The 20564-nt window shown below is 43.5% G+C and overlaps 1 protein-coding gene across 1 annotated transcript in view; it reads right to left on the reverse strand.

The window, feature by feature from the left end:
* Positions 1-10524, reverse strand: part of TTC9 (tetratricopeptide repeat domain 9) — a 28270-nt gene extending 17746 nt beyond the window's left edge. The window contains exon 1 of the mRNA XM_079309808.1: positions 10017-10524. Within this exon, the coding sequence (XP_079165934.1) occupies positions 10017-10383 (367 nt within the window). The 5' untranslated portion in view covers positions 10384-10524. The remainder of the gene's footprint in view (positions 1-10016) is intronic.
* Between the last annotated feature and the right edge of the window lie 10040 nt (positions 10525-20564).

Below are 20564 nucleotides of genomic sequence, written 5' to 3' on the forward strand. Positions count from 1 at the left end.
CTACTGACTGTCAAGTTCAAAGATACTGTCAAAAGGGATGAGGATGACAATGTGATATATAAGGAACTACACAACCTGCTACACAGAAGTAAACTTATTTGGAATAGAATTTGGTGATATAAAAGAGCATACTCTATAGGACAACTAAGAATTTTTGCTAGAATTTGTAAGCTTGTGAGCTGGAAAAAAATGAAGAGGAAAAGGATGTGAATACACCAGATTACCAAAGAATGACTGAGTCACTTATGTGACATGGCCGTAGACAGGGAAATTAAAATCTTAGAGAAGTTTATTCAAAAATTCAGTTAGCAGTGGTCCTCAAGCATGAAAATGTAATATTTGCTTTTCAATTTTTATCCTATTTAATAGGGCAGTGAATGTTCTGATTAGCTATATGTCTAAGCTTTCTTTTCTAACCTTATTAGGTTCTTTAACTCCATGATACCTTCTGGCACTGTACTCCAAGTTAATAAGACCTGGGGCTTAAAAATTATTTTGTATTAATCTATTAATTTAATTTACCACCCCATCCCATGAGCAAAGCTCCTCAGCTGCCTCAGTTTGAGCTCCATCACACTAGTTAGGGAATGTAAAAAGGAAAAGCAATCCATTTACTTTGCACTTCCAGCATAGGTGAGGATCTTACACTGCTCTGGTTTCCTTCCAACATGAACACACTACTGTGTCTTAAGCAATTAATCATTGCAAAGCATTTAAGAGGACAGTAATCTAGGATTTGAATTATGTTAGTATTAAAAATATATGGTGACTAAAGGAGTTTAGGCTTAACTTTCCACCACATTGCTTGATGAGAGAATGATTGCTTCAGGCATGGTACAGAGATTCTGATTTGATCCTTTTTGAATCACTAGACAACAAAAAAGGTGCCTTTGCAGAATAACAGCTAGGGCTGACTTAGGATGGTTTCCCAGAGTACCCTAAGACACTCAGTCTCACATTCTTCCAGCTGATTTGGCAGTTTTGCTTCTTCATGATCAACTGGGTGGGGTGATGATCTCCCTGGGAAGCTCTTGTTTGCTTGGATTCATTCTCTGGAAGTGTGGATTAAATAAAATCTTTCTTCCCTCTTCCTCTCTGGAAGCAGGAGTGGACAAGAGGAAAGTGAATTCTCAGAGCTTCTTCCCTGAAGCTGACTGATAGTTAAATTGTCCTTTATATCATAAAGATGTTTTTCATATCACGGTACATTTCTGGATTTCGTGGTGACTGCAGGGATAACACAGAACACATCAGGGGTAGATGTTTGTTAATGACATTGGTCCAGGAATAGACAAAGGAAGCACTAAAGGTCTGATGTAAATTTTCAAGTCCCAGACACATCCTTTGCTTTTAATTTACTTCCAGGAGGAAATTTCCTCTCCCATACACTGGAGAATGTGTGGGGCAAGGATAAAACTCTTTGTTTTGTATTCTCCTCTCCTCTGCTTCAGGTGGCAGTTAACAGTTTTACTGTCTGGAGAGGAGTCTTTCAAGCAGGAAAAGGCTGAAGATAAGCAGCATCCAACTGAGCTGATCTGAAAGCAGTCATTATGTGTTAGCCTAAACCTTACAAACACATCAGATGGGCAGCAAATTTTCACCATTGCCTGATTGGGTTCTACCAAGAAGGCCCTGAATTCTCCTGTTTTACTGAATAAGGTGACTTATAAGAAGAATAATGTGACTTACACTCAAGGTAACTCATCTGAGTTTCATCAGGTAGGAAATGAGCTTTTTGTCAGATGTCTCTGATGTGCCCAGGCCAGAACAATGTCAGGGGCGTGGAAAGTGACAATTGTAATCAGGGCATCAAAGGAGCTTTGGAATCAATATTTGAGGAATAATAGTTGGGTGGCTCTTTAGTGGCTGACCCAGCTGTTTCTTTCTAGCAGCTCCCAGGCAACTGGATCGACAGCTAGATTAACAGAGTTTTGCTGTCTGCCACTCTGATATGAAAAGAGTTGCTGCTGCCATCGATGCAGAACAATCTACATGACAGCCCTCTAAACTGGCAGCAAGGGAATGCAGTGGGCAGTGCTCCCACTAAAGAAAGAAAGGAAGTACTGAGCAGTGGCTATGAAAGTAGTTCCTTTAGTAGGGCAGACATTTGACCTATCAAACACAGATGTTCTGGAGAAGGAAAGCAACAATGAGTGTCCTGGGTCCTGAAAAGCTTATGTAGCAATATAAGGATGGGTGTTCTCTGCACCCAGGGACACATACAGGATTCCAGCTCCTGCCTTGTGGATGGTACCTGTGAGTGAAAAGGACGGAGATGTCACCATAGTCAGGACCCTGAGACACAGGACTTGTCAGGCAATTATGTTTTTTCTGGAAAACATCCACACTACTAAAGGTTGCAAACAACATGGGATTGCTTTTTCCCCCAGACTTCTGTTGGAAGGCTACTGCAGAACTATTCAGTGATGGTGACTTACACTGTCTAAGGCTTTTAAGTTAAGTATGTGCTACTGTGATTGCCAGAGCTGTGGTCATGGCCACACAGGACAAGTATGTGTTAGAATTCATGGCCCTGAATGGAAGAGTTGGTAATTTTATCGAGGTGAGTGACACAGCATGTAAAGATAGGGAATAGAATCTCATGTTTGCACACATACAGTCTGTTGTAGAGAGGTCACACAAAAACAGGCAACCAGCACCAACTGACTGGCTTCCTGTAAATGTTACATTACCCACCAAAGGAATGAGAGGACCTCACTGGCAGAACAGAGATGGGGGGCATCTGGGAAGGAACAAAGCTTTGCGTGGGAGGTCAGAAAGTCTGACATAGCTGTGTTGCAACTGGGACATCAAATAAAGGAATTCAAAGGGTAGAGGGACTGTACAAGCAGCCCAAAGTTCTGTGCTGAGACATATGATGGGAGAACTGGGTACACAGGACAAAGACAAGGAGAAGCAGATGGTGCTATCCAGCCTATGAGCCTCAGGGCAATGGCATGTCATGAATTTTGGAAACTGGGGAAGATGGAGCAGATTTTGAAGTGAAGATCATGACATCAGTTATTGCCTATGCATAATAATAGATGAGTTCTGGCATGTCAAGTTATGACAGCTAAAAACCACTGCTCCCAGCTGTCACTTTTGCCATAGGTTATCAGAGAAAAAACATGACTGTGCCTAAACCATTTCCACTGTCTTAATGCTGTTTCTAGCAGTGTCCTCAACTCCAAACAGCTACCTTGAGATGGATTTTTCTGCTCCAGCCCCACATTCAATAGTTGTCATTTTCAGCTGCCTAAGCAAGTGTATAAAATGACTACTACCACCTCTCAGCTTCACTCAGCAAGTGTGCCCCAGATGGAATTATGTTCAGCAATTCCAGCAAAGCTTCCACAAACTGCAGTGACTCTACAATCTTTGTTAAAGAGAACAGAATAGTAGCACTCCATGCCACCACAAGAAGATTTACCTGCATTCATCCATCAGTGTCCTGAGCCTACTGTTTCACATCCAAGATGCAGTGCAGAAATGAACAAAAAGAGAGAGATTCCTGAGCAGCCATTAGTAACACCTTTCTAGTTAATGGTAGTTAATTCTGACTCTTTTTCAAAGCATTTTTAACCCTCAGTATTAGTCACTGGTATGGTCATCTGAGTAAGCTGAAATCAGAATTAATAAACAGTTATCTTCCTTCCCTATCAGTTTCTCATCCATGAATTGAGAGAACAAAGAAGCAAATAAATAGCCAAGAATTTTTCTCAAAAGTTTATTACGTATTTTCACCCTTTCTTCATTTTGTTTCCTCCATTTCACAGTCCTTTGTATGTTGCTTTCTGAGACACAACACAATGTCAAGAAGCTGGCATCATTTAGATCTCCCCTTTTATTTACATGGTTTACTTTCACTGTTCTTTTCCCCACAGCAGCTCCTTTACCATTCTAAAATCCTAATGTGAGAACTCTTGATGATCCTCCATTCTTGGAACATCCGTTGCAATCCTAGAGGACAGTGACAGGGAACTTGGGATATGCTGCTGAACTGATAAGCAGTACTAAGAGGAAGGATGGAGAAAGAGATCTGGTGCTGGATTAGACATTTCTGTGCCTGAGCCCAACTGAACAGCAAGAAGAGAAGGATGTTCCACCCGCTGAACCATTCAGAAGTGGCCTAGCTCCCAGGAAAGGTGGTAACTATGGAGCTCATGGGGATATTTACCAATTGACTGGGACTCAGCTTTAACACTTTTAGTGAACCAGCTGAACCATCTTCAGCACAGCACTGATGGAAACCTGTGGAGGTGTAAGAAGCTGTGACTCATTGCATAACTCTTGCTGGAAGAAACTCTAGGACGTTTCAGAAGAGGATGCAGTAAAGCTGGAAGGATGTGCTACTACAGAACTCTGAGAAAACAGCAGTGTTCTCATGGAGGGAAACAAGCAGTACTCTTGAGGTAAACAAATCAATCACTCTATTGAAGAAGCATTGTGATTTTGGTATCTCCTGCTTCATCTCCCATAGTAAGTTGTAGCTAAACTTTGAGGGATCTCAGGTCACCAAAGACTGAAGCTCCTTTGGACATTCTGGCCAGGAGATCTATATGTTGTCAGTTATCCGTCTCAGGCAAATGCTGACAAGGTCAGCTAGGGTAGGCTTCTCCTCATGTAAAGGGAATTAAACTTGTGGTAGAAGTGGCTGCAAAAAACCTGCAACCCACAGAGCCTCAAGTTTTGAAAACCATGGAATGAATAATGACATATATCGAGAAAAAACACATCTCCTGCCTCAGCAAGGGATACTCTTAGACACGTATTATTTAAACCAAGGTTGATGGCAGCCTGCTATCCTTTCTCTTTCCTTCCTTCCGCCCCCCTGGCATCTGGATGTATTTCCATCCCACCCTTTCAATGCACAAGAAACTCCGTGAACAGGAGAGATTTTTGTTATCCTAAATGAAAAGGAATAGGTAAATACTGAGAACTTCTAAAGAGCAATTCATGACAATGGCTTAAATTCCACATCTTTCTTAAATACATGACAGAGTATGGGCCTATCACTAAAAAAAAAACCACAGTCATTGATCTTTATTCTCTCCTGCAGTTGCACCTCCCTGGAGCAGTAATTGCATCAGTCCTGTAAAACACAGAGTTTCCAAGCACTCCAGGCTGGTCTGAAGTATCCAAAATAAGAATATCAGGAAATACCCCCTGCCAAGCAGTGAAAATGCAGACCACATCCTACTGCTATGTTTGCTGCTGCCCTTCTTTCCCACTGTATGGCATCCTTATAGAGGGTGTTTTTGTTGATGCAGCACATTAAAAAAAAATCACATCAAGCAACAATCCAAGACTGCTTTAACACCCACAGCACCATGTGTGCTGGTAGAGTCTGTACTTGCTAACGGCTATATACTGGGATGGGCTTTTAGCAGAGACTCCTTTTGACGTCTCCCAGTGGGTGGTCAGTGGAAAGTTTTACCAGCTTTTCTCATGTTTAGTTACATTTTTACTTGGATTACGTATTATAAGTATTTTTATTTGGATTTCTCACTAGAACTACTCACAGAAGACCATGCAGCTGGCAGTAATTGGACTCAGTATCTATATCCCAGCCTGAGATGCTAGAAGGTTCCTATGCTGCTGAAAGTGGCATGTTCTGCAGGACTGTTACTATGACCTTCACATAGTAATTGGAATGGTACCAGTGCAAATTTCTGCCAGTGCAGGAAGCCAAACATCATTTTCCAGACTGAGATGTGTCTAACAGAGCTAAATTTTTAATACTCTGTCCAGGCATTGTGCCCTTCTGCCAAGACTCCTATAGTAAACTACAGGTACCTGAATGGCAACATAACCACACTACATTTATTTTACATTCAGGTAATTAACAGCTTTACAATACTCCCAGGAGGTCAAAAATGCATATGGATAAACTGAAGTTTAGGAAAGATTTGGTGAAGATAATACACTTGGTTAGCACAGAGAGGGAGGATTAGCAACCAGATCCCCCAGCACCACTCCTCATCCCCAGATGTCTCTCTGGTTCCATTTCACCTGCCAGAATTAGCTCTAGAATTTCTGCATGCTTAGGAAAATCAACAAAGGTTTGCTTATCACACTGCAACATTCCCTCACCAGAAAAGCTTAAAACTGTGCTTAGCCTTAGCATTTTGCTGCTTTGGAATGACTAGGACTTGTTTTCTCTATGCAGAGCACACACAGTGCTTTTAATTCTGTAAACATTTGAGCAGTAATGGTGGAATAAAATAATCATTGCATTTAATGGTTGCATTTCTAGTAGGTAAATGACCCCCACCTGCATGCAGTACATAAAACATTTGAGCTTGTTCTAGATCAAATATGCTGTATGAGTGGAAGAGAGATCAAGTCCTGAGGTGTATTTGGTCAGCTCGCTTTTCCACAAACATTCTTTGTACATCCATTTGTATTTTAGAAGAACATAAGCTACTAACTAACTTGTAGAAAACTCAGCTGAATGCACCATGAGGATGAGATTGTGGCCCTTGTTCTTTATTTTTCTGAGGGCTGAAAGAAGCAAAAAGAGGTCAACTGACTTCCTCAAGGTCAGAGACCGTCAGTGAGTCATAAAGAAAGGACTGTTTGCCTTACAACCCTGCATTCATTCTGCAAGGCTCTGTGCTGCTGGTAGGCTTTTGTCTTTGCCTACCCTAGCAGTTTCTGGGAGCCTTGGCCATGCTGCTGCTCTTGCCTCTGTTGACATTCATCAAAATGACTTGTGGTGAAATGATGGGATATTGGCAGGCCTGTGCAAGAACGCAGCAGCATAGATGTGAAGGGCAGTCCCTTTAAGGCAAAACTCTTGGAGCTTAAAATGAAGCCCAGATAGTAGCTTAGTGAAAGAAATATGAACAGCTCTTCCAATGGCAAGTTCTGAGAATCTTTGGCTGATTTAAAATATTAATTCTTTAAAAATCACACAAACTTAAAACACAGCAGATTGGGATCCTCTGAAATGGGCTAAATAGTTTAAGCTGTGGGTGTGCCACACAGCTCTACAACAGCAGACCTTGGAAAACACACCAAATACTGGGGGACTTTTAATGAATATGAGAGCTGGCTGCCCCATCTTACAATAGAATTGCCTATTGAAGGTGCTCTACAAAACAGGTGTATCTAAATAAGAATATATGTGCACATTTCTCTCTAAATTTACCTTCGGAAGGCAACGACAGGCACAACCATTTAGTATCTGCCTGCATGTGCCTACTCATGTAATTGGTCAGTTTTCAAAAAAACCAACCAAACAACCCCAGCATTGACTCATGAGATCATACAAAATGCCCTCTGGTGTATTTCTCACCTATGTGCATATTTACCTGTAGTTGATGGTCTCCTCTGACTCTTATGCTGCATCTAAACAAGTGAATGTGTGTGTGCATCTGTAGCTGTGATGCAAAGCATCTCTGACAGGTGGATGTGTGGTGCCCACATGAAAAACGACAGTGCAAAAGCAAGGTGGGTTCTCAAATGCCAGGCTTAGAGAGTAAGCGGAGGTGCTAAAAGAACTTGATAATAAGGACACTCAGATGACAGCTGGTAATGCTACTGGCTATACTTCAGAGCTAAGTGAAAAGCTGCCTTCTCCGGAGTTAACATGTACTGCTGTTATGCTTTCTGCACTATACAGATTTATTTATTTTAGAAACAGCTCTAGGCGGCCAGCAGTGCTCAGAAGCAAAACTCCCTGCGTCTCCTCTGCTCCCCATGTCAAGTAGCACTGACTTCAGCTGTAACAGTAAGTGCTGGTGCCTCTGCTAGAGCCCACTGTGTAAAGAAACTGATGCCTCCTGCTGCACCACACTTAGAAAATGAAGTCTCATTGCTGCATGGATTGAAGCTGCTATTAGAAATATATACTACTGTTACATTTCTGGGGGAAGCTCCCTCTCCTCTCTTCCCTTCTCTTTTGACATGAATTCACTGATCCTTCTGCTAAAATGGGAATTCTGTGACTGGGCCAGGAGTAGAAGCACTGCAATTCCAGTTTAACTGCCCACTCCCCTCTCCAACATGCAGGGCATTCCTTTAAAATTGCTTGCAGATAGCTCAGCAGACACACACGAAAGCTGTGCATTTCTGAGACAAATGCTGTTCTCTGCTCTGTGCATGCCATCTACTGAAAACATGTGACAACCGCCTGTGCAAAATGACAGCTTGACCTGCTGTGAGGTTATCTCGGGAAAAGCACTGCTTGTAAGTCCAGGGTTAATTATACTCACCTCCTCCTGTGTTCATACTGGTTAAATTTAGGAAAAAATCTGTTCATATCTAGAATAAAAATGGAGAATGTTTCTCACACCAATTCCTACTGCTGACAAAATCAAATACAACCAACAGGGACAAAAATTCCTTGCGCAAACATGAAACTGTAAAAAAACGAGCTGGACAATGACAATGACACAGGACAACTCCACCAGAAATCAAAACATTTCTAGCAAGTGGAACTTGTGTACGGCCAGAAAGTGCCTCAGAAGCAAATTCCATCCCTCTCTCCTACTTAATTTATCTTCTACCTACCATGTCTCATTTGTATCTCAGAGATACTGCCTGTGAGCCCTTTTTCAAGTCCAAGAACTCACCAAGCTATATTGTTCAGAGTATTTGGGGTTCTTTGTGTAACCCTGCCAATTTAAACAATCCTTGCCAAATACAATGGATTTTAATAAACCTGTGAACAGAAATTTGTAGAGAGACAAAATTACATCTGTGCAATTATGGTATCACTCTGAGATCTCACTTTCCTCTCCACCTACGAGATTCCAAGAGGCTTTCAAAGGAAGAGTATTTGGAAACATAATGAAAAGGAGCTAAATTGTGCTCCCCATTACATCCCAAAAGGCATGGTGAATGTAAGACATTGGCATGCATTATGACAAGATGATTCTGGCTTGGTGTTTCAAACCATTCACTTTATACTGCATCTTTTCTAGTACTAGAGAACGGGAAACAAAGCTAACCAACTCTATCTCGAAAGCCAAAAGCTCATGTCCTGATTTGCGCCATTTTTTACCCCCAAGGAAATAAAGGGTGATGAGTGACCCTTCATCCTGGAGAACAGCAGAGCGTTTTTAATGCTGCTATTTTGTGTATCTTGTCCAAGTTATGAATGCTCTCTTCCCTGTATGTACCTAGGCACAAGTTTTTGTCGTAGAGAAGCTTTCAGGCTGGGAAAGAAAAAAGCCATGTGCTGCTGGGGACCAAAAATAACATCTGATGCTGCACTTGTTTGGATAAAGCTTCTTGAAGTCAACAGGAGTTCTGTTTCTGTAAGGACTTCAGAATCAGACTACAAAGTAGTTAAACCCCCCACCACTCCTCTCCATCTTCCTGCAGCACTTCTAAACAGATGGCAGGGAGCAAAGGGAGGCATGATCAAATGTCTACTGACCACAGTGATGACTGGAAGCTAGCAAAAAGCCAGGATTGTATTGGCTTTCAACTTTAAGTGCTAAGAAGCAAAAAAATATTTTTTTATATCTGGCAGAACTATCTGGAGATATTGCGGTCGCACCCAAATCCTTCTCTTTCCTTATATCAAATGTGGTAGGAGTCCGTCTCTCTGTAATACCGTTAACTACAGGCTCCAGAGCCGGAGCTGTGGCGAAGGGACTGAAGGACATCTCGGGCTGAGGGTACAGCGCAGCAGGCAATCTTGGCCATTTCACGATCCACGATTTCTGCCAGCCGGAGCGCCCCACGCACGCACCGCCGCCCTGCCACCTGTCTCCCGGGGGAGGAGGGCACGGATTCATGGGGGCGGACGGAGCCGCCCGGGGGAAGGGCTGGGGGTCGCGGGCGAGCCCGAGCACCAGGAGCGGCCGTGCGCCCCCTCCCCACCGCTGTCCGGGGCAGCGCGGCTGTGCCCAGCGGGAGCGCGAACGCGAAAATGGAAGCCAGCGGAAGGGAAGGAGATGCGGCGAGCGGAGCGGGGCGGCAGCGCTGCTCTGCGGAGAAGGGAGGGAGGTGTGCGCGGCGCAGGTGGGGACCCGCCGCCCCCCGCCCGCGGCCCCGCTGACCTGCCAGGCTGTTGTAGCAGTCGACCTCGATGGCCTCCACCGCCTGCCGCTGCTCCTCGCTCAGCCCCGCCGCAGCGGCGGCGGCGGGAGGGCGCTGCCCGGCCGGCTCCTGGCTCAGCAGCAGCAGCAGCGCCTTCAGCTCCAGCAGGGCGCGGTGGTACTTGCCGATGGCCTCCCGGAATTTCTTGTCCTTGTAGCACTGCGCCCCTTCGCTCTTGAAATCCAGCGCCCGTCCGATGAGCTCGCCCGGCTCGGCGCTGCCCGTCGCCGCCGCCCGCGGCTGGGCACCGCCGGCGGGGCCGTGCCCATCGCCCGCCCCGCGGCCGCCGGCGTTCAGCTTGCCCGCCGCCGGGCTCGCCCTCTCCATGGCCGCGGCGCCGCCCGGCTCCCGCGCCGCCCTACGCGGGCGATGCCGCGGCGCCCGCCGCCGCGCTCCCGGCCTTGCCCCCGCGCCGCTCCCCGGCTCCGCCGCTCGCTCCCATCCTCCGGCGGCCGCCGCTCCTCCTCCCTCGCCCCGCCGCCCGCGGGGCGCCCGCCTCCGCCCGCCCCCGCCGCCCGCCGCGGGCACCGCCGCCCCCCGCTCCTCTGCGACCCCCGCCCGGCGCAGCGCGGGGCGGCGGGGGCGAGCCCCAGGCGTGGGGATGCGCCGGCTCCGCTCCCCGCTCACTGCACCGGCCCGGCAAGGGGCGAGCGTACGCCGGGACCCTCAGCTCCCCGGACCCGCCGACCCCACAGACCCCCCGCCCGCCGTCCTGCCCTTCCTGAGATGGGGCGCCTCCCCTGTGTCCCGGCTCCATCTCCTCTCCCAGATCCCACCAGTGGCCATCAACACCTGTTCATGGTCCCTCGAACTGTTTTTGTGTGTGTACTCCATATCACTGGGCAAACAAGTGCCAGACCATGAAATCTCCTGTGTCCTCTGCATCAGGGCAGCAAAAGCCGAGGCTCAGTAACTGCCTTGGCACCAGTCACTCAGGGACTTTGATTTTCCTGCAACAGATTTTCCCATGTGCTGCTGAAAAATGGGTCGATGCTCACTGATGCCTAGAACATGTCCTGGTTTGGGGGTATCAGTGGGGAGTGATTCTCCTGCTGCAGACCAACAGCAGAAAAACTGCACAACATGAGACATTGCTTTGTTAGGCTTAACATCATGTCTGCATTGAATATTTGAACAGTTTGATGTATTTTGGGTGCATTGTTGTGCAAAATATTTTGTAGGTCTTACCTCATGCTTAAAAACTAGAGGATGGACAAAAAACCACGGTAAATTTATTTTCTCAATAATATATTGGGATGCATCATTTCATTACCCATGCAATCTTACATGGTAAGGCTGCAGCTGTGGTGCAATGTGTTCAAGTGTCTCTCTGGAACCATGAGAACATTTTAAAATGGAGACTAGAGTTTCTCTTTGGGGTATGTACAGCCTACAGTGATGGCATGAGGTGTTGCAGTGCTGGACAAACTGGGATAGCTTGTGGCATAGCTCCATGTAAAAGTATTAATGCAGGTCTGGGACTGGTGCCTGGATAATTCCTTGTTAGCAGGGCCAAGGAGTTGGGCTTTATGCATTGGTAATGTTAGTCCCTGCTGCTAAGTTTCTGGACCTTGTTGGGGTTGTGGTCATAGTGTGGGACAGACATGCATCTGTTCACTTGAATCCAAAGGCCAGAGCCACAAGGAGAAGCAAATAGCATCACATTTTTTGTGATAGAAGTACAATTTTGAAAATGCTTTCACAAGAGAAATCATAGCTAAGATATTCAGGAGTGATTACATGATTTCAAGTACTTTCATTTGCAGGTGCCCTACTAGATACATCCTCAAGAAATCTTACTTTATGAAAATGGATGCTCAGCATTTTCGAGTACCTCAAGCCAAGAGTGAGATAAATAAATTGCTTACAAATCTTGCTCAAAGTACATGTGATCTAAAATCAGGAAATCCTGGGGGGCGGGTGTGGTGGTGGTGGATATTAGTCACAGTACCTAGAGTGGAATGGATGTGTGGAACCTAAATATTAAGAAAGGAAAATTCCTGTTGGGACATTGTTTTAATCTGTCTGCTAGTCATATTACACAAAGTAAGTTTAAGTAATTTCAGAGGTTTCATTGTACCATTATTGATTGCTGCTTGGGAGAATTCACAAGGACAACATATATCTCTTGTGCTGAAACGCTGACTTTGCCAAAGGAAAGGAGATTGCCACAGAGGATTAATTGCTGAGATCTGAGCAGCTGCAGAAACTGTCGAAGAAGGAGCTGTTTTCTTGGAGGGTGATGTAGCAAAGTGACATTGAGAGTAGTTGCTTCCCTTTTTCAGTGTTTTCTTGAGCCCATGGACTTACATGGCATAGGAAGCACTGAGACATAAGTGACTTTTTCTCATCTTTCAGCCTAGGGGATCTTTGAGATTTCTTCCTTTGGTTACTGATCAAAAGTAGTGGTCTGAAACAAGCTATGAAAAGTGTAAGTTTTCTTACAGAAGAGTTTGGCAGTGGCCACTGGAATTATGGGTGCAGATGTGGTCAGAAATGGTCACAAAATAGTGATAAAACTGGGTGGTCCTTGCATTATGAACTATACCAAACTGTGGCTTAGTCCCAAATGTTGCCTAAGCACCTAAATAAGTTTTCCACCTTGTAGTTTTCCAGAAATGTCCAAACTCTCTTCCTGACATTGCTGGTGCCTATGAAGATGAATGAATCCTTGTAAATCCCAAAACAGATCATAACAGAAATGTCTGAATGATTGCTCTTTATTGGCCAGCTTAGACTCTTTGTTGATAGCAAAGGATATCCCTCAGCTGAGAGCTGGATCTCTCAGCCAGAGAATTCAAAGCTGCCATAAGATGTGAAGGATGACTGGCAAAGGTCACTTCAATCCGCCAGATCCTTCTTCCTGGAAAGGAGTTAAGTAGTGTTGGCTGTACTAAAATATTTAGGAAACATCACACCAGTCATAGGGTCACCACATTGACCACAGCATAAGGGTCCGCTTTTGTTTGTTTGTTTGCTTTCCAAGAGGAATGTAGTGCTTGGAAGGAAACATGAGAAGCTGTCACCTTTTCAAGTCAGACAAGATTTGTGCTTGAGAGATACCTCACATTTCATTTAAGATGTGACGTTCAGGTCTAGATTTCAGCTGTCTCAGGCCCACCAGACTCCTCATACAAGCTCACCAGTGGTCAACACCTTTAGTGATATTAAGCTTGAAATCATGACAGGAACCTGAAAGCATCAAAAAGAGTAAGTTTATACGTTATATTGATGCACTGAACTGTGAAATAAAGCATGCATACATTCAGATAAAATTGAGCCAGTTTGCAGTCATGACCTGTGTGCCATGAGATGAGGTCATGGTATTGGTCAGTATTAGCTGTTGTGCCTGTCTTTTGTCCAACTGTGAGGAATTTTCTGTCCATAGAAGCAGAACATGCTTATCTATGCCACTCTGTAATAGATGGGGTGTACCTGTCTGTCTGCATGCCCCCAGGTGCTGTATCTAAACTTCCTGAGTGTGCCTGTCTCACCTCCTCCACACTGAGCTTTCCTTAACATGTTCCAAAAGTGTACACTTGCATTGCTTAATTATTATTAATAGTAGTATTATGCAGAGGTCACATGCTTCATAGGATATTTTAGGATCTGTGACTCACTAAACCATAATTTCCTGTTCACAGGTTACCTGAAGAAAATTGTCTTTGTGGAGTCCTGTTCATGGCTGGAAGATGTGGGGGAAATGGTAAATATTGACAAAAATACTGGATCTTACATATCTGTGAGCTGTCCCAGCCTTCCTCTAGGTGCAATTGTTTCTGCCTGCACATAAGAAGATTAATTTACAGATTCTCTGCATTTCAGGATACTGCTGTAAGGAAACTGGAAAGCTCCTGAGACAGTTGAGGAGGCTGGGCACTTGGGCTCTGGTGGGGCATTGAAGGGCTGGAGAATCTTTCCTATGAAGACAGATAATCTTTTCCTATGAAGGCTGAGAAATTTGGGGTTGTTCAGTCTGGAGAAAAGCAGGCTTGGAAGGGGAGACCTTATTTCAGCCTTTCAGTACCTAAAGGGGGCTAGAAAAGAGTTGGAGAGGGACTTTAACAAGGGCAGGTAGTGTTATGATAAGAGGGGATGGCTTTAAACTGAAAGAGGGTAGATTTATTGGACATAAAGGACACATTTGTCTATTTTGAGGGGGGTGAGGCACAAGAACAGGTTTCCCAAAGAAGCTTCTAGAGAACACATTCCTAGGAATGTTCAAGGTCAAGCTGGATGGGGCTTTGAGCAACTTGGGCTAGTGGAAGATGGCCGTGCCTATGGCAGGTAGGTTGGAATGAGATGGTCTTTAAGGTTCCTTCCAACTCAAACCATTCTATGATTCTTCTAGATGGATGTGAATCCACTGTAGCATTTATGCTGTTAGGTGAGATTTTTATAAATTGGAACTCTAAGATCTGTTATGGAAAAGCAAGTTTATATATATGTTGAAAATTAGGTATCAATTTAGAAAGCAGTATGGGATGTAAGGCCTCAGTCCAGTTCTTGTGCATTCTTTCATGTTGATAGGACTGTTGACCATGTGAGTGTTATTTCATCAAATCTTTCCTGCCAAAGCATAAGCCTCACCTGTTTCCTATTGTGATGAAAATGGTGTCAATCCCTTGTGAGCAGAAGAGATCCCTCATTGCCTCCATTCAGCTGCAGAATTCCCAAACAGCAGCATGCTTCCAGCATACACAGCTGCTGCTGCTACAGTCTGTCACCAGCTTAGTCAATCATCCATTATTTATTTCCAAACTGTATGTAAAGCTCTGCAGCACAGCCTTTTATGTCCATATACAGGGAACAGAAGATAAAGAACTTCTGAAAGGCCAGGAGAACAAAAACAGAGAAGCCTCTGAAATCCTTTGTTGGGGAAATTGCCTTACATAGTTATATCCAAGGAAGAGAGGAAAGGGAAATAAAATCACATTTGACAGGAGGTGCCACCTTGGAGCAAATTTCTTTGATCTCTCCATATCATGTGTTGCAGTCAAAAATTTGTTTTTAGAATGTGAGAGCCTTTGTTTACAAGTGTCCATCAAATGGAATACTCTTGGAGAGTATTGTGCATGTCTTCATCCACAGTCTGCATTCTGTGTAGGGTCAGTTCATCCTGCAGGCTGTTTGATGCCTGCTGACTCCTTGGTTGAGAATGGTTAATCAGGACTACAATGAATCTCCCAGAAACAGTATACAATCAAGAAAGAACAGTCCACAGAAATGTCTGCAGGCAAATAAGAGAGTCTCTGTGACAAGACATTGCTCATGTGCATATCTGAGCAGCATCTTTATGACAAAAAATGCTTGCTGACAATAAGAGGTGGATGGTTAAACAGAACAGCTATTCAGAATCAAAACAACTGTTCCAAATGCTGGTTTTAGCATTCTGATTTTTTTCTTTCTTTTTCATAAATGCAGTAACAAATTGCTAACTAAGAGGCATAACCATGAACCCAGGATAGGTCAAATCAAAACAATCATTCCCAGTGTTTCTTTTTTGCACTTTAATTAAAAACAAGCACTCTGATTTGCAGGACAGTCACACTGGAAGGGAATGCTGCAAAAAAAAAGTTTGAAAAACACTTTTAACGTCTTAAAACCAGCTGTTGGCTTCCTATTGCAGGCGGTAGTTATAATCTCTCAAGTGAGTCCCCATGTTCTGGGTAGCTCTTGCAGTTTACTCAGGCTGGACTAAAGAGCAGCAAGGTTGATTCCTTTGTTGTGTGTGGAAAGAGTAGATCTTGGAAAAATCACAAAAACCCCCATATCTTGCTTATCAGATGCATATTGAGAACCACAAATAGGCACTCCTATATCTTTCAACCCGCATTTTTCCTCTATCTTATCTCCCAGCATCCAAAGCTGTCCAAATTCTGAATGCACATCTATGCTGGGCAAAGGGGTGTGGTGTGAGGTTTTTGAGTTAGCAGTGACCTAGATCTTACTTGAGCACAATGCTTTTTCTGAGACCCTAAGGAAGCAGACCCTTGCTCCACTGTTAGTTGCTACTGCCCTAGGGAGACCTACAGAACTGCCTAATGCCACACCACACCATTACAGGCTCGAGTTACTGCACATCAGCTGTTCCACCAGCCTGGCAGGGTGCCTGTTCCAACCCTCCATGGAGGTGAAAACACTCATTCCTGTAATGCTGAAAGGCTGCATATTGAGCAGCTTTAGAGTGGAGTAAGAGACTGCATAGAAGCAGTTACTGTAGTCTGCTCATGTCTGGCATCTTCCTACTGCCCAGGTAAATGGCAAGTAGTTCAATGTTAGTAAAGATAACTCCAAGAATGACCAGGTGACACTTGGTGTTCAGATACATACAGGAGTGCAGAATAAGTCACTTGTTTCAGTCTAATGAGACAGTATGTGAGTGTAACTGGAAACTGAATTACTGAACAACACAAAAAAGAATCCTAAAACGCCCCATGAACTTTGAATTGCTGGTACTCTGAAGAGAAGTGCCATCCAATGGTCACCAACAGTGAAGCCTGCTCAGTTTGTGTGTTCACATTAGGACTGTTGCATAGTCTTTACACCATGCTTACATCTTCAGGATCAAGCAGTGATTGCAACTGCATTCCAGGATAACTGCATATTTATTGTTACTTGCCCATTACCTAAAGAGCTCACCCAGCACCCTTGGGTTCAATTCTCACATACAGCTGTAACTCATACAGCTGAATTCTTCTATTTTATCATATAGGCACACATCAAAAGTATATCTAAGTACCTCTAAGCTGGAAAATCTCTCTCTCTCTTAGTTTTGTGGCTTAGGTTTTTTTTATGAGATTAAAAATAATACGTGGAAGCAAATGGAAATGTTTGTGCTTCTAATTGTTTGCTCTGTGTGAGATATAGCTATTCTCAACTTCAACTGAACTGCAAGAGGAAAACTATGAGCAGTAATTTTGTAGAGCAAGCAGACTTGCTAGAGAAGTGTCTGCTTTTTCAATATCTGGTCTGGCAGTGTGTGAAGGAATTAAGATCTCACAACAAGCAGAATTGTCTGGAAAGTTCCTAGTTTGGCAATGTCTTTGAACACCAGGGCTTACAAGAATTGTCTCGCATATCCCATCCATTTTCATTGTCTTATGTCACAGCACAATCTTCACTAAGGTAATGGTTCAATGCCTACTGACTTTGTCATTCCTGAGTGGTACCAAACCCTGGCCTTTGGGAAGGCCCTTGCTCTGCTAGACATGCTTGATTGTGCTAATGTCAAAGACAGAGTTTGTGCTGTTTTCCTGTCTGGTCTCAAAAGTCCCTGCAAGTTGTTGATGGTGATCAGAGTGGCCTCTTAGGAGAAATAGGCTATTTCAGGAAGTGTGGCTGATGATACAGTATATGGTACTGTCCCCTAAGAGAGCACTTAGCCACTCTGTTGGCAGACTGGCAGGCCCTGCAGCTCAGTTATCTGTGCTATCTTTGGAAGAGAGGTGAGACAAAGGTGTTCTATGGTTCTGACCTTTAACATGCCTATGCTGTTATTGAGTTTGAAGGGTGAACTGCAGGGCCTGGGTCAAATTTCAGTGTAAATGCATTTATACTTGCTTTTCCAGTTGGATGTAGTTATTCTGCTTGCTTTTCTCTCTCTCTCCCCTAATATGCTGAGGGTGCTGCAGTGCACAGCTAAGCAGATGGCTCACTTCATCCTAGAGACAGATCCATTTCTGAGCACGGGGATTCTTGTATCTAAAGAAGTGCTCGAGTGAAGCCATTTGAGTAAAAGCTGCATAGAGATCGTTAAGCTCATTTGTCACATATATGGGCAATTTGCTTACAAGAAAAAGGAAGAAAAACTACAGAAGATGAATGCTTCTTGCTGTATCTCCAACATTCATTTCGCAGCATATGGGGTTTTCCTGAGGATGTGCATTCCCAGATTTCCTACAAACAAATTTGTGAGGTCTGGTGAGCATAAAGCCCCAGGCAGTGTGGTCATAGACTTACCATCTGTGTGTGATCCCAGTAGCATCAGCCCTGCAGTTTACATGAGGTCCTCATCTTTCAAATTCTGTTGCAAAAATGGTTCTGTTCCCCATGTAGACAGCTTTCCAAGCTAGGCCTCATATTCAGGACACTGTAATGATGGAATACCACATTGTATGGTATTAGTAGAACTGTGTGTATACTGAGATCTTAAATGAACTTTGAGTGAGGAAACATCATTGCTTCATCCTACAAAGAGAAGAGAAATTCTAATGGATCTTGGTGTGTGAAAGACTTTCAAACTTGTATAATAGGTCCATGTAATATTGCCAAGGTAAGGTCTCATGTGTGGACATGTAGGGATTAGTACCATCCATTAGTACCATTAGTACCATCCCTATGTAATCGAAGCTCACTGAGGATTTCACTGCAGAAAATTTATTTAGTGGTTCCTGCAACACACAGTTATTGCACTGGTAGGCTGTTTGAAAGGTATTTCTTTCCCCCTAAGGTGTCATGCACAGTTTACATTAACAATATTACCCTGAGGAGAGTCAGATGTGCAGTCCTTATGGACCTACTTGTCTGTGCACACCTGTCACAATAACTTCTTAGCCCTGAGCAGGAGTGTCCTGGCAGCTCAGGAAATAAAGGTTTCCTGGTGTTGAGGAAACTGAATAGAATCAAAATGGACTATTTTCCTCCAAAATGAAAATATCTGTATTAATATAGATTTTTTAAAATTACTCATTGACTGTGCCTCTACTTGCTTCTCTGATTGCATGTCCTGTCAATTAACTACCCAATGACTGCAGTATCCACACTTCATTTAATTCTTAACCCTTTGGTTTTCAAGTAAGTATGGTTTGCTTATAAGGATCAACCTAGATAAACCTCTCATTGGGCTGTTTCCTTCTTGCATAAAGTTGTACAATTATTTGACTGTTTTCATCACAGTTCTAGGCTTAGAAATACCAGTACAAAAAATTGCAGAATATTTAAAAGAATAAGCTATGCTTGACCTTATTAGCAAGACTGCTTATTCTGTGCTGGGAGGCTTTGGGAATTTTGTAAATTGTACTGGATAAATTTGATTAAAGAGGACTATTAAACAGATAAACACATGCATTAAAATGGAATTCATATAGAAAAAGAAATACGGGATGAATTCAGCTTTCCATGCCCACTTTTATAAATGTTCAAAGACAGAGCAGACATTTGATCTGCATTGAAGCCAGTATGGATGAGAAAATAGAAAACCCTTGAGCAACACAAAAATTCAGGCTACTGCTTCTGTATCCTTGATACTCACCTGAGAATCAGCTTGCAATTATTCTGCCCAGAACAGAGTCCAAGGTTTCATCTCAAAGGCTAGTAAGTCATTACCCTTATAATGTGCCTCTCCACTCACCTTTCCTTTTTAGGAAGCAACAACAACGAGTTGATTAGATGGATAATATGAATGGAAAAGACGCTCCAGTAATCCTGGAGCTAAAATCTGAAAGATACTGACCATGGGTCTGATAGTGGATTTACAAAGGCAAGAAAACTCATTTAACTATCCTTCCTTAAATCCAAACCTTGTTATGACTTGAAATAAAAAAATAATTTAAAAATTAACATGATTGAGAGACTTAGTAAAATGTCAGACACTAAACAAGGATTATTTTGGGGCTGTACAGCTATATAAGACTGCATAGCTTGGTAAGGTTCAAGCTGTCCTTTTTCCGTACAGAGCCCCAGCTGATTATGTAAGGACATTTCCTGCTGGGCAGAAATGCAATTTCCCACAAATTCAATTTTTTACAAATGCAGCACTCTATATGTGAACAAACACTTTGCTGCTGATTTGTCCCGTAGTGGGGAAGCCCATCTTGGAGAAACAGCCCTATTGATGAAGGGTGATCATTGCCCTGCTTTATGTTTTTTTCCCCTCAAACAACAATATATGCTTTATAGCACTGAATCAAGCTGTGAAGGACAGTCATGTGGTGTATGCTGATGGTAAATGTTAATTTTTGACAGATTTGTAGGACATACAGTTTGTCTATATTCATCTCCTGATGTTCCTATTACCATTATTTATCACTGCATCACGATAGCTTCTGAGTCCCAGTGCAGCCCCACCGTGCTAAGTACTGTAGAAACACATTTCTGGCTTTGCTGGTTTGGCTTCACTCCAGTAGATCAGCTATATTCATGTATCTCCTGCCTTGCCATTCTAATTTTTTTTCTGTTCAACAAATGGAATGTTTAAAACACTGGGGAGAAGAGACTGAGGGGAATGATCAAATAAGATCATTTGATTTTTAATCCATAAGCGTCCTTGCTCCACTCTCTATTGCACTGATAGAAAAACATGACTAGTTCTTTGCTGGATGTGCAAATATCCCAGCATGTTCTGTAAGTTGCCACATACCTGCTGACTTCAGTATGGTCTGCAAAGCAAAAGGATACAATGGCTGTTTCCATTATACAGATGAGGCTCTGGTATCAGTGTGGGTTCATTGCTTGTTTGGAGCAGATGCTGAATCTCTGTGATGGGAGCTTAATTAATTTAACCTATT

Source organism: Erithacus rubecula (assembly GCF_903797595.1).
Source record: "Erithacus rubecula genome assembly, chromosome: 6".
Classification (NCBI taxonomy): Eukaryota; Metazoa; Chordata; class Aves; order Passeriformes; family Muscicapidae; genus Erithacus; species Erithacus rubecula.